The following is a 15,306-nucleotide window of genomic DNA, read 5'->3' as shown; positions in this document are numbered from 1 at the left end:
GTAGAATTCTAGCTTCTAATCCATAACGAATATGATTCCGTTAACCTTTCCTATGAATGCAGATGACTAGAACGTAGCTCTTCCCATTAGGGGGTTGACTGAACCTAGTTCAGTTTAGTTCACTATTAACACGATTATTGAGGACACCGGATAGTTTTCTTTGACTAGTGATAGAAAATAGTGTCTCACCATCGATGCTCAAATTAAGTTGTGGTTTGCCAAGAAACGAAGAACAGGCAATTATATTTGCCTGTATAATCTGCGTGAAGTGTGCATGTTTTCTGTGCAACAGAAAAACCGTTTACAGACCGTCAACAGAGATATTTTACCAATAAAGTATTCTATTTTTATCATATTATTTTTTATTTGCATTCTGCTCCAAAAGGAGCACCTTAGCTCCGCTTCGAGTTATACTGAGATAGACGCGTTCAATTGCCTCGATTGACCAAAACCAACACCAACAGTTGATACTTGCCTTCACTTTGATAAGGACCAAATTCAATAATAACCGGTAGTGTGATAGTGATCGGATTGTTGGACAGATTAGATGATTAAGATTTTGATCGTGAGAGGCGTGGAAGGCAATATAAATCTCACTCGCGTCGCAGAATATTCTGAAGTGAGAGTAATAGTAATCAAATAAAAAACAATGGCTCCCGGAGCCAAGAGTTTCAAACTCGTGCTTGATATGGCTCTCGGAGCCCTGACATTGGTTCTAGAAACAAAGAATATAGCTCTCGGAGTGCACAAATAGCTTCTAGAACCATGAGAACTGGCTGTGCGAGCCCTATAAAAAATCCGTGACAGAAAGTGGAAGGCTTCTCCGGAAAAGCACAAAAGTAAAAGATTAAAAGAAAATTACAATTTTTGTCTAGTTACGGCTTTACCAAGAGGAACTGTTTTATGTTTGGCAATTTTCTACATGCATTCCATTGAAAGTCCTACTTTATGTAGTTTTCCATTGAAATACTCCTTATGTTTCCATTTTAAACACATTCGATCGAAACTTCAAATTTACGTTGGTGATAGGGGATTCAGGGAAGCTTCCTTTCTTAGATGCTCTACTTGAAAAAAAACTTGAATTAAAATTTTTTATCTATAAGCAACCCATCCACAATGACAGTTATTAGAATTTCTTGTCAAACAACCCTCCTTCTTCGAAAAGAAGCGTCGTTAGCTCTTTTGTCAGTTGAGTTAAAAAAATACTTCTGAAATAAATTGTTTTAAGTTATTTTATTCCGTAATGATTACCTAACTAAACTTACAGAGAAAATTAGAGATAGAAGATTAAAAATACAAATCTTGAGAATAACGTGTTCATCATCCTTTCTTCAGTTGCTCCTACCCGTGAAAATCAAAAATATTACCGTTTTACCATATATCCTAGTTTGTCACAAAAAAAGAACTTGAAATTTTTTTTGCCAATATACTCTCTCTGTTTCTTTCCAAAGTGGACTAAACTATTGACTTTATTTCAATTCGTAGAAAGGTTTAACTGACTCCTATGCTTCATAGTTGCATTACAGAGTTATGTGTCCATGTGGGAAGTTTCATATTAATAGAAACAGTCAACAGGTGGGAGAAAGACAACACGAACAGAAGCTTTAAAAAATAAATCTCCAAAATCTGAAAATAAATACAAGGAGTTTGAATACTGAGTCTGACTTTAACTCTGGTCCTCCTGGAATTTAAATATCTCGATCATTTACTTCTTGTTGACGAGTGAATTTTAACTTCTACTTTAAATGGTCTACCACAATATTTTAGGGACACAACTGATTTTTTTTTTTTTTTTTTTTTTTTTAATGCATAAGCACAAACTTTTCTTTAAATAGAACATCTTGGGATATTCCAATAAGTCAAGTTAACGATAACATAATACAAAGTGAATACAGTAATGTTGTTTCTCGTTTTAAGCCAAGATTATTTGACCGTATTAATAAAAATCAGGTCATTAGATAAAATAAGTTAATCGCTAGAGAGCAAATTCATGCCAAATCTATATTCTGTGTTTCACACGCTTTGTTATTGGTCATTTCAAAGGGCTTTTTTTTAGCACTGAGGCTGGCTTCCTTGCCGAAATGTCTGCTTTTATGTTTTGTTCTGGTTTTTTCCTCAGAGTAAAAATCACCCTCGTTTCTTTGGCTTTGTTTTTGTAATTATTTTTTTTTATTGAATCATATAGAAACTTAAGGGGCTGTGCTTTTAGTGACAAGGCACTGTGAAGTTTTGCAGCAACTGTGACACGTTTGTTACAGTTATGGAGCAGCACAAGTGACAATGTATGTCAGATTGAAATCAGACCCTCTAAACGCACAGTAGAATTCTAGCTTCTAATCCATAACGAATACGATTCCGTTAACCTTTCCTATGAATGCAGATGACTAGAACGTAGCTCTTCCCATTAGGGGGTTGACTGAACCTGGACAGATGATGCCATAGCTATAGCTGCTGATCAAGTTTTGTTGAAACTATGTCAGATGAAGATTTGCTTGTGGTCTTTCTCCCTTGTACATCATTGCAATATATAACAGCATGCTCTTTCACATAACATATCTTTGCCAGGGACAAAAAAAGAAAATTTGTATTGATTTTTTTTTTTAATAGACTCCGTATGTGTTTCAGTACTAAAAACATATCAAAATTGGCTTAAAAGTGGGTTTAATGGAATTGAAATCTAGAAGGCATTTAGTAATTAGCAATAAAATTATTTTCTCTTTTTGCATTTATCCTTACGTCAAAGTTTACAGTAAACCAACTGGTTTAACAGAGAAACCAAGAGGAAATCTTAGCCGATTTTTTCTTTTAAGGAGCCATATATTTTCCAGGCACTGATTTTTATCAAAAAGTAAAGATATAATATAAAATTATTATAAAATGGTTCCACTGCCATAAAATGTGATAGTAGATTGAAAAGTATGATATTTTGTTGACTCATTTCCACTGTCAACCTTATATATTTATAATTTATGATTTTGTTTATAAATAGATATTGCATATAGTAGTGCTGAACTCATAGATCTTACTTGACGTTTCTCTCCCATCAAACTTGATAAAGTCACTGACAAGGAATGCCACAAGATACGTTGGCATTTTGTGAGGAGACTCTTCGTAAATGTCCCATACCATATCAGGAAAACCATCTCTGGAACAAAAGATATATTTAAAATTGGTTTTATAGGAAGAAGTATGTCCATTGAAAAAAAAAAAATATTATGTATGTCATGAGCTCGTGCTACCGCAGGTATCCGTTCACCAGAAAGCCATTTTTAGCCACCTACACCCATACACACTCCTGGCGTAGTTTCATTAGTAAGATTTAGTTTAAGATTAAGATTTAAGTTTACGCTAAATATTGACTCTTTCTCACAATGCTACTTTTTAAAACAATAAAAAACTTTAGTGTAAACAGCGGGGCGTTGAAGAGGGGACAGTCCCTTTCATATACGGAATAATTTCTTTCCGTTTTAAGTTTTAATGTCGCTCCTTAATTTCAGTTAAAAAAACTTGTTTTTCTAATTTAATTTCTGAATGTTTTCGAATTAATGCAGGTTTTGAAGATTGCTCATCGTACATGAATAATTAAAACGAAATTTACATATTAGTTTTACCTTTTTTTTTAACTAATAATAAACTTATAATAACCTGAGTTTTATTTTTGTTCCAGTTATTTAAGAATGACTTGTGAATCGCAGAGGCTGTTTAATTAGAATAATAACTTCTTTTAAAAGGTTAAAAAGAAACTTTAGCGTAAGAGTGAGCTGTTGAGGAGAGGCTACTCCCTCATATGCGTAATATTTTCTGTTCGTTTTAAGTTTTTATGTTGCTCCTTACTTTCAGTCGGAAAACCTTTTTTTAAATTTAATTTGTCATCGTTTTTTAAATAATATCGGCGCCCCCTTCGTGGAAAATTCCCTTCTCCCATGAAAAATTCCTCCATGGAAAAATCCTCCCACATAACCTTCTCCCTCCATTAGGAAAAAAAACCCATCTGAAAACGTCTATATACTTTTCAATAATCAATACTATGTGTAAAACAAAGGGCAAAGTTCACAAACCCTTTCTCAGGGGACTAGGGGGAATTAAATCATCCTGAAAAAAACATAGCTATTAGATTTTTCAACTATACTGAACAAAATGACTATTTCAAAATTTTGATCTGGTGACTTTGAGAATAATGAGCGTAGGAGGGGGTCTCGTTGCCCTCCAATTATTTTGGTAAGCTTAAAAGAGCACTATAACTTTTAATATCCGTCCAAATGAGCCCTCTCGCGATATTATAGGACCACTGGGTCGATACGATCACACCTGGGAAGAAAAAAAAATAAACACACATCCATGATCCTTCTTCTGGCAAAAAATTCAAAGCTCCATATTTTTGAAGATTAGGAGCTCGAAACTTCTATAGCGGGTTTTCTGATACACTAAATCTGATGGTATGATTTTCATTAAGATTTTATGCGTTCTAGCGGATTATTCTACTTTTCGAAAATAAAGGATATATTCTCGGGCTTGTAACTTTTGATGGGTAAGACTAAAGTTGATAAACTTATATATTTGAAATCAGCATAAAGTCCAATTCTTTTCATTTATCTATTGGTATCAAAATTCTGTTTCTTAGAGTTTCGGTTGCTATCGATCCGGGTCACTCCTTACTTACAGTTCGTTACCAATAACTGTTTGAAAAAACTGTTGTTACTGGGAAAAAATAGTATTGATTACAGAATTTACGGAAGGTAATTAAGGCTGAACAATTACAATTTTAAAACTATAATGTTGATTTATTTTATATTAACTGGGTAACAGCTTCTGTCAAACAGTTCGTAGTAACAAGCTGTAAGTAAGGAGCGGCTCAGCCGAAACTCTAAAAACTAGAATTTTTATAACAATGGCTACATCGAAAGATTTGGTTTTGTGTGCTGATTACATACATATAAGATCCATTACGTTTAGTATTACCCATCAAAAGCTACGAGTCTGGGGAATATTACCCATATTTTTAAAAAAGGGGGAAAACATCCCCTACTTATTGAAAATTGCACCATCAGATTCAGCGTATCAGAGAACCCTACTGCAGGGTTTTCAAGTTCTCTTCTTTAAAAATGGTGAATTTATTATTTTTTCCCAGGAGAGAGAATTTTTTCCCTTTGTTCATCCCAGGGGTAATTGTATCAAACCAATGGTCTACAAGATTGGAAGGGGTCCCGTTTGAAATAAAATTAAAAGTTCTAGTGCCCTTTTTAGTGACCGAAAAAATGGAGGGCAACTAGCCCCCCTCCCACACTTTTTCGCCCCAAAGAGATCTGATCAAAATTTTGAGATAGACATTTTGATCAATATAGTTGAAAGGTCCAACAAGTATGTATTTGAGAATGACATGACCCCTCACAGCGCCCGGAAGATTGGCCGTAAGTTTTAAAATTTTCCCATTTTCTACATAAAGTATTTGCTATTGAATAGTGTACAGACATTTTTAAGGGGGGGAGAATTTCTGGAAATGGATTTTCTACAGGGAGAATTTCCTATTAGAAGGGAAGTTTCTGAAGGTGAACTTTCCATAGGAAATTTTTCAAATACGAAATTCATTTTATTCGTCTTACTTTGTCATTAGTGACCCTATTTCACATGTGGAGGTGCTCTGGGGTATTCTCCGGGGAAATTTTCTGCGGAGTTTGGATTCTCCAGGGGATTTTTACGGGGAAGAATTTGCCACGGCAAAAACTCTCGGTGGAGGAATTATCACCAAGAGAAATTCTCTATGAGGAAATTTTCTACGGAAGAAAATTTTCCATTGGGGGTGAAGGATCTCCGGGAACACTTTTTCACTTAGGGGGATTCACTATGATCTGAAAAACATTCAGAAATTAGATAAAAAAAAACAGTCCATTTTCAAATGTAAGTATGCTAAGAAGAATTTTTAAGGTGGAATCATCCGCATGAAATTTGCGGATCACCCGCTTAGAATGTTTAGATGTTCATCTTTTTTAGCAAGTTAGACATGTAGATTAACGCCGACAATTTCAACAGCAACAAAAATGATAAAGAAAATCAATTTTGACACCCTAAAACAGATGGACATCACACATGGCAAAACTGATACAGACTACTTACACAGGTACATCTTTTTCAGAAATGGGAGTGTTAGCATGTGTATTCATGTCCTTGTGTCGTCCGAGTGTGAGTTTGACTTTAGCTTTCATGTTAGGCTCGTCGAAACACGGGAAAGCTCTACGAGCACCAATAGCTTCAAACTGCGTAAGACCAATCCATCTAATACAAAAAAAAAATATTATACTTCCGTCAAAATTATTAAAAATACTGGTAAATAAAATTTCTGGAACATACGGTGGATACTATTGCGCAAAGTAAGAGCGCCTACTATAAGTATCTCAGTGTAGTAGTGAAAAATACGTTGTAAATTTGTCTCATCCCCATCGATTTATTCAAATTCTGGTTTGACTATTTAAGACGACTTCAATAGATATCTTGATAACTATTTACTCCTTAAAACGTTTCTCCCTATGTTTGGTACTGTGGTCATTCTGGCTTACTGTGTTTCAATAACAAAATATTAAATCCTAAGACCTTGTAAAAATTGATATATGAATCAGTATATTAAGAATTTTTATTCCTTTTGCCGGGCAACGTTTTACTCGGTGGGTTACTACTATGTATTATTTGTCTATTACAAAGAATAGGCGGGAAAGTTTCCCTACTTAGCACACTACCCTCGATATTATTTTACTTTGTTATAATATCTATGGAGAAATCTCGATTTCAATCTTTTTTGTGTCTGTATTTTGAAATTTATTTATTAAGCATACTTTAGAGTCATGAGTTCTAATATAGTACTTTAAAAGAAAGAAAATATGTCTGTAACTTTTTTAGTGGCCCTCAAACTGATTTTTTTTTTTACTAGTTGTGAATCTCAAGTGTGCCCTTTATTCCAGTACTTGAATTGATTCATTTTCTGAAGTTTATAATTACTGGACTATTTTGCTCTATTATCTACGTTTTGAATGCAAAAAATCAACATGGTTAGCCTTTCTTAATGTTGTCAGTTATTCACCAATATAGTGATTTGAAATTCAGCTTATCTTGTCAATTTGCTGAGAATACAAGAAGAAAAATTTGATGACTGATTGATTATATCCTTGTTTACACATTAACATTTTGTCTTATCCGAGAAATAAACACAAACTTTGACAATGCATGAAAATAATAATGTACATTAATAAATAGGTTGGTGTTTGCTTACATAATGTTTGGTGTCAAATTCTTTCCTCTATTGCGTTGATACAGAATTTCAGGAATTTCTTTTTTTTATACCTACATGATTACCTTGATATTATAGTTCAAAACAGAATTTCGTTTGGTCTCGCTCTTTCCTTCCAGACATACAGTCTTAGTTCATATTTAGCAAAAAGAACATTTCCTTCCCAGAGATCTGAATTGTAGACACTCAAACTCCACCGCTTTTTGTCAATTTTTATTTTTGATTCACCATCTTTTCTATTGTGCATCGTCCTTGTATTTTTTAAGACATGTTGTTCATTAATTTCTATGCTAATAAATGAGAAAAGATAATACTCTTACATTTCGTTTCCATTCTCGTCAAAATAAGAAGCTCTGTAAAACCCTTCTAAATCGTTATTGATATTTCCATTATAGGTTATGCTGATCACATATTGCTTATTGACCTCCAAATCCGATTCAAGGAATATAGTAAATTGATGAAAATCACTGTTATAACTTGTGCTCATAATTTTTAGTTCTTGAGAATCTTGCGAGGCAACCTGTAATATATGAAAACTTAAGAAAATAACAGAATGTGGACAATTAGATAATAAGAGATATTGTGGAAAAAGAAACAAACACTTTTGCTGTGTAGTATCTGAAATATCTCAATATCGCTGAAATATCTCAATGGTTTTTACTGAAAAGTAAATCTTTTTTGTTAAGCATATTTTTTGTAGGCCATACATTCACTTTGCGGATAAAAAGAAAAACTATAAAGATCATATGCCGATTATAAAGAGGAACCATCACCCCTTATTATTTGAGTTTTCAAGATATCCATTTTAGGTACCAACAATATGTTCCTTTTTTTCACATGGGATACCATCTAGCCCATGTTATAGTGGAGGTGTAGTCAAAATCTGGTATCGGTAATTATTCCACATCATGGCCTTATCAGGGGGGGGGTACTCCTACTTGAATAATTCTACTTGAAAACTCAAATAATAAAGGGTGGTGGTTCCTCTTTATAATCGACATATGATCTTCATAGTTTGAAAACTTAGAAGTTGGAAAACAAGGAAGTCCCCCCCCTCTTATGTGGCCATAATGTGGAATAATTACAGCTACCACATTTTGACTACAACTCCACCATAACTAGAGTTTCAAGTAGGAATTCTACTAAGCATGAATAAAACCGACGAACAACTGCAACGAAATTAACCAAGCACGACCAGTTTAAGTCATTAACCCATCAACGAACCCATGCGAGAATAATCGAATTAAATTTTGCTAATATTTTTTAAGACTTTTTTAAAGTTCAGTGACCCCTTTCCAGATGTCCACAAAAAGATCATAACTCGATCATAAAATATGTAGATACTGTTGAGGAACCATCACCCTTTATTATTTGAGTTTTCAATGATTTCGTAGATATCTATATATTACACATCTAAAAGAAAGAGAGTAAATATAAGGTGGCTTGAAAAGAATAGCAAATAACCAACTCCTCTTTAAAATTTAATATAGACTATCATTAAAAAAGCACTGTAAGTTTCTATTTAAAAAAAGGTTCCTTTTGTCAATTCTTTTATTGAAAATTCCATAGGGCCCCTGACCCCAGATAGGTTGAACTTAGAACTTTAGCTTACTTTTAACTCAACATTGAAAAAGAAAAGTAAATTAGTATACACATAGATATAATTTTGTATTATGTATTTTTAGCAGGATATATCTCTTATTCTACGCAGAAAACATTGAACAGCTTCAAAAAAAAAGAAGTGGACAAAGAGCATATTAAACGCATTAAGTACATACAATACAAAATACATAAACAGGTACATATCAACATACAACAAAATACATAAACACATACATAAATTCTTACACATGATCTTGGAGTAAAAAGTATATGTGATTTTCCAAGTAATTTATCCTCCAAACAATGGCAAGTGAGTTGTACAAAAAGCTGCACACAAAAAAAACATAAAAAAAAACTTGCAAATACCGTAAACATGTATGTAGAAATATAGTTAGATCGTAAGAGCATTCAGTCTATTTTTCGTGGAAATAGGACAAAATATTGTCCCGTTACGTGTTTGTATCTTCGTGCATCGTGACTTTCTTCCAAATTTACATACATTTGCGTGGTCTATGAAATTAGAATTACGCTTATTACTCCAGTTAAAGGTTTATACTTAATAAGTTACTTATTATACTTATTATTTATTATTATACTTAATAAGAAAATACTGCTTGATTTTCTTCAGACACGCTAAGGGGTAATAAATAAAGAAGCGTTAACTTGACATTCTGGAATATAAGTGTCTAAGCTATAGAATATCTAAAGGCTTAAACCAATGTGCTACTGATCTTCAGGGAAAAAAAACATAATACATTTCTCATGGTAAAATCTTCATCTGAACCCTCCAAAAGTGAATAATCGGATTTCGTAAGGAATCTTGAAGCAAAAATATTTCAGTAAAATTACTTATAGTGAAATTGACTAGCATCTTTGATTAGCCCTATATGTAGTTATTTTTTTTAGTTTATGTTCTTATTATTTTATGAGTAATTGACTGGGGTTCTTATAAGTTGGGATACTCTATTGAGTGGAATGATGTATTATTTTTTTACGATCTATACATTTATTAATCACAGTTTGTCTAGCCTTTGGCTATTCTATGGATATTGTCTTGGTGTTTTGCTATTTTCCTTGAAGCTAAGTAATAATGTATCGATGTCTATCATAGCCTTTGAAGTTTATATTGGTTGTGGCATAATCAGAAAAACGGCCTTACTTGTCTTACGTCCTGTTTCAATAACTAACCCTAAATGAATTATCAATCTCATTTGATATAGAATACATTTTCTCTTTGTCGGCTTGCTCTATTGACCCTGTTTGACCTTGTAAACTCAGTTATAGGTGTCAAAGATTAAAGGGGTGGTAGCCATGACAAAATAAATGTTTTGAGCGTTTTTGCGATTCGTGCAATTTGTGGCATTGAGCCAAAATGTTCGCATTCAACAGAGGCTTTCTCAACCTAGCTTGTCAAGAGATCAGGCCTATAACTTACATATGAGACTTGATGTACTTACCTTTACGTTTTTTATTGCAATATCATTGTAGTGAAGAGTGATGTTATTGCTGGGAGTGTAGCATGTGATTCTTATTGCTACTTCACCATTGAAAGTAAAATTTTGATCTTTCAGGAATGGTAAAATCTTGATCTCATAAGAATCTGGAAGCACACTAAAATAAGAGAAATTAAGCACAATTGAGCAAATAACTTCTTTAGACACTCAAGTTTTCTTTAATTATTAACTCCTATCATTCGTATAATGTATTACATTTCTGTAATTTATATAATTTTTTTCATTTCGCATCAATTCAGCATAATTTTTCTTGATTTTGGTTGGTTTCTTGGTATATCAATTAGGAAAAAGTTGACATATTGGACATTATTGAGATGTGATTTTTTTTTGTGTTTTGGCTGTGTTTCCATCTTGTTTTTTTATGTTTTTAGTTTTTATATTTTTAGAAGCCGAAATTTTGTAATTTAATAGAAATGTCTTATTTCCTAACCTTTTGACTTAGCACTACAACGCGATAATTATGCTAATGCTTCATTTTAAAATTACATATATACTTGCACTTGGTTTAATCAGCCAAGCATGAACGGGTCTAGTCCATATTACTAATAGTGTTTGACTTAGCTTGTCACGAAAATTAGAATATTTGATTAAATTTATAACAGCGGATGAACACATTCAATTTAATCAGAAAGATAAGGATTAGTTTTATATCTAAAGGTTCGGTAAAGTTGCATGTATATTATTAAAAATTAAAGGCTTGGAATTCGAAAATTCAAGTTATTTTCCCTGAAAATTAGAGCCAAAACAGAACTAGAAATTTGTCACTCAAACGAAAGGATATACTTGTCCAAGAACGGTTCTTAGAGCCTACTTTTGGCAAATATTTAATTACAGTACTGCCAGCATATTTCTGGCAATGATGTAGTTAAATCCTTTGATATTATAAAATATTTCTATATGCAAACCAATGTTCATCCTCAGCATCTTACGCAGAATTTTGGGTATGGGGGTGGCGTAGGCAAATTCAATAAACAGAAAAATCAGGGTAACTGTATAAAAGACTAAACACCATTGCTTAGAAAAAAATTGTTGCTGATGAGGGAGTTGAGCTCGAGATTCCCCAGCAACTAGCCGAAGCTTCCAGCCCTGGAGTAACAGACACACCTGGTTATCTTTTCGTACCCTTTACCGTTCCTTTAAATGATAATAACTAGCTGCCGGTGGCAGGTCTGTATATTCCCATATATTTATTTCTTTTCAGAAAAGCAGATGAAAATTTACTAGATGTTTTCCAGAGAAATTGCCTACGGATTGTTCTGGGTACCCGGCTGACTGACCGTATTTCAAACAGTAGGTTGTACGAAAAGTGTGGTTCAATCCCGCTTTCTGGGGCTATAATGAAAGAAAGGTTGAGATGGCTAGGCCACGTTCTACGGATGAAGGATGACAGATTACCGAAGATTGTCCTTTTTGGCCAACCGTCTAGGGCTACACGGAAAGCAGGTCGTCCTTGTCTGGGTTGGGAGGATGTCATAAATAAAGATTTAAAGGAAATGGGAACTTCCTGGGAGGGTGTAAAGAGGGAGGCTTTAAATAGATTAGGTTGGAGGAGGAGCGTGCGTGGCTGTGTTGGCCTCAGGCAGCTTGGTGCTGCAGTGAGTTATTAGTAGTAGTTAGTAGTATAAACAATATTATCTGCTTAGTTACTATTAAAAGTAATTTGATTTTCAGGAAAAATACAGTAAAATGAAGTAAATCATTATCAAACAGTTCGTGGTAACGAACTGTAGTAAGGAGCGACCCGGCTCAATAGCAATCGAAACTCTAAAAAATGGAATTTTGATACCAATAGTTATATCAAAAGAATCGCATTTTCACGCTGATTCAAAAGATATAAGTTCCATCGTTTTTAGTAGTACCCATCAAAATTAACGGGCCTGAGAAAATTTGCCTTATTTTAGAAAATCGGGGGAAAACATCCCCTAAAAATCCAAGAATCTTAACAAAAATCAAACCATCAGATTCAGCGTTTCAGAGAACCCTACTGTAGAAGTTTCAAGATCCGATCTACAAAAATGTGGAATTTTGGATTTTTTCCCAGAAGACAGATCACGGATGAGTGTTTATTTGTTTGTTTTTTTCCCAAGGGGTGATGGTATCGACCCAGTAGTCTTAGAATGTCGAAAGAGGGCTCATCCTAATGGAAATAAAAAGTTATAGTGCCCTTTTTAAGTAACACAAAATTGGAGGGTACCTAGGCCCTCCCACGCTCATTTTTTTCTCAAAGTCACTAGATCAAAATTTTGAGATAGCCATTTTGTTCAGCCTACTCGAAAAGCCTAAAAACGTCTTTCGAGACGATTTAATCCCCCACAGTACCAGGGGGAGGTGCTGCAAGTTACAAACTTTGACCATTGTTTACATTAGTAATGGTTATTTGGACGTGTACAGGCGTTTTCAGGGGGACTTTTTCACATTAAAGGGGGGTTGGGGGGAGGGAGTTACATGGCAGGATCTTTCCATGGAAGAATTTATCATGAGGGAAGAAAATTTCCATGAAGGGGCCGCAGGATTTTTTAGCATTATTTAAAAAAAACAATGAGAAAATAAATAAGGGAAAAGTTTTTTTCAGGTGGAAGTAAGGAGCAGCATTAGAACCTAAAATGAACAGAAATTATTAAGCATATAAGGGGGTTCGTCTCCTCCAAAATACCTCAGTCTTTATGCTAAAGTATATTTAATAATTTCAACTATTCATTCAACGGCTTTTGTGACTCAGGGGTCATCCTTAAAGAATTGGGACCAAATTGAAGCTTTAATATAAAGAGCGAGGTATTGACGAGGGAGAGAACCCCCTCGTATACAAAATAAAAATATACAAATATAGAATTGCGTTACGTAAGTTAATTCGTAAGTTATGTATATTTATTACTAATAAAAACGTTCAAAAAAAAATAAAAAGTTCTAGTTGCCTTTCTAAGTAACCAAAAATTGGAGTGCAACTAGGCATCCTCCCCATTCCTTTTTTATCAAAATCACCCGATCAAAACTATGAGAAGGCCATTTAGCCAAAAAAAAATAATATGCAAATTTTATTTTAATTATTCATGTGCGTTGAGCCAAAATAAAAACATGCATTAATTAAAAAACCTTCAGAAATTAAACAAAAAAAAGTTTTTAAACTACAAGTAAGGAGTGACATTAAAACTTAAAACGAACAGAAATTATTCCGTTTAACTATATCTCACAACTCTACTTTTTAAAACAATGATAAACTTTAGCGTAAAGAGCAAGACGTTGAGGAGGGGACAACCTCTCTCATATACGGAATAATTTCTGTTCGTTTTAAGTTTTAATGTCGCTCCTTACTTGCAGTTAAAAAACTTGTTTTTTTTTTTATTTTATCCTAAAGGATCGTGGCTCTATGACTATCTACCTTAATTCTACTGCCCTAGGAATGACGCTTGGACGGATATATATATATCTATTAACAAATGAACTAACTTCATTTTTATACAATCCTAATAAGAGGGGTCAATGCCAGAATTGCCTCTCACTCAATTGGACTAGGTGTCTTGGCTTTTTCTACAATTAGCCATGATTTGATGACCACAACTATTTGATTTTAATTCAAAATTAACCGACTCAGACAACGGACCTATGGTTTCAATAACTAGCTGCTGGATAACTTCATCAACAATATCTAGCTACTAGTGGCAGGTTTTCATATTCCCATATGTTTATTCTTTTTTCTGTAATAAATATCTTCTGCTAGTTATTATTAAAGTTAATTTGATTTTCATTAGAAATATAGTAAAATATCGTAAATCATTGCATTCTAAGGATCGTGGCTCCAATACCCTTTCTATGCCTTCAATAACTAGCTGCTAGATAACTTCAATAGCAATGACTAGCTGTTGGTGGCAGGTTTGTATATTCCCATGCATTTATTTCTTTTCTGTATAAAAACATATCCTTTGCTTAGTTAATATTAAAAGACATTTGATTTTCATGAAAAAATAGTGAAATAAGGTAAATAATTAAATTCTAAAGAATCGTGGCTCTAAGTCCCCTCCTAAGCGTTCGCCTGTTTTTCACGGACGATGAGATGTCTGTAATAAATCAAGAAAAAAAACTTACTGTCTTGGCAATCGGTAGTCTTCTTGAAAAGGACTTGAAGTAGTTGAAATGCTAGGGCCAGTACTCGCACCGGTGCCCAGAGTAGGCGGGCTAGTTGGTCCATCTTCTGGCAAAGGCGGCGAAAGGAAATGCACACCCACTCCAACACCAACCATTCCCCCAACAAAAATAACTGCTGCTACAACTACAGCCCATTTTGGTATCAAAATATAATTTGGCTTTCTTGTTGCCACTGTTTCTGGACTACTGTCATTTTCTGACGACATTCTAAGTATTGTCTGTAGTGCTGTTCTTTTTTTCGATCCTAAGAGAGCGGTAACAGGGACACTCGAAAGAGAATAGCCACTAAGTCAAATTAAGCAAGAAAAACAGTTGTCCATTTTTATCTTAGCTCAAATGTTTAATTATGACCATCTATTTGTTATCTTCCGTCAATTTCAGTTTACATTAAGTATTTCCCAACTAAATAAAGTGATTGATTATGTTTTAAAGTAAATAATCATCTAGTAAATAAAACAGACTTGTTATTTTTTGAAATATCGAAATGTCCAAAATGGGAATGGTATCCTAACAGTTTCAATGTGTAAGCACAAGGGGTTTTCACATATAACTTAAACTAAACTTGAAATGAAATTCCTCTTTTTCATTTTTCTACTCCTTATGAGTTCATAGGATCGCAGCCGCCAAATGTTTAGAATTTTTTTTTGCAGTTTTACTCAATATTCAAAAATGTTTCCATAACATTCTGGCACCTGATATTTTAGCCCGTTATTTGGGCTCATAAATTTCCTTGAAAATTCTTCGAGTTTCTTCAGCTTTTAACCTGCAACTTAA

At 33.8% G+C, this 15,306-nt stretch overlaps 1 protein-coding gene across 1 annotated transcript in view; it reads right to left on the bottom strand.

The window, feature by feature from the left end:
* LOC136031146 (aminopeptidase N-like) overlaps positions 1-14,834 on the bottom strand; it is a 91,809-nt gene extending 76,975 nt beyond the window's left edge. Inside the window, exons 1-5 of the mRNA XM_065710468.1 lie at positions 14,473-14,834; positions 10,336-10,489; positions 7,597-7,796; positions 6,112-6,270; positions 3,027-3,145 (exon numbers count right to left, since the gene is read on the bottom strand). Of these exons, the coding sequence (XP_065566540.1) occupies positions 3,027-3,145; positions 6,112-6,270; positions 7,597-7,796; positions 10,336-10,489; positions 14,473-14,738 (898 nt within the window). The 5' untranslated portion in view covers positions 14,739-14,834. The remainder of the gene's footprint in view (positions 1-3,026; positions 3,146-6,111; positions 6,271-7,596; positions 7,797-10,335; positions 10,490-14,472) is intronic.
* Positions 14,835-15,306: the final 472 nt, after the last annotated feature.

Source organism: Artemia franciscana, chromosome 9 (genome assembly GCF_032884065.1).
Source record: "Artemia franciscana chromosome 9, ASM3288406v1, whole genome shotgun sequence".
Lineage (NCBI taxonomy): Eukaryota > Metazoa > Arthropoda > Branchiopoda > Anostraca > Artemiidae > Artemia > Artemia franciscana.
This window is presented reverse-complemented; position numbering and strand designations above follow the sequence as displayed.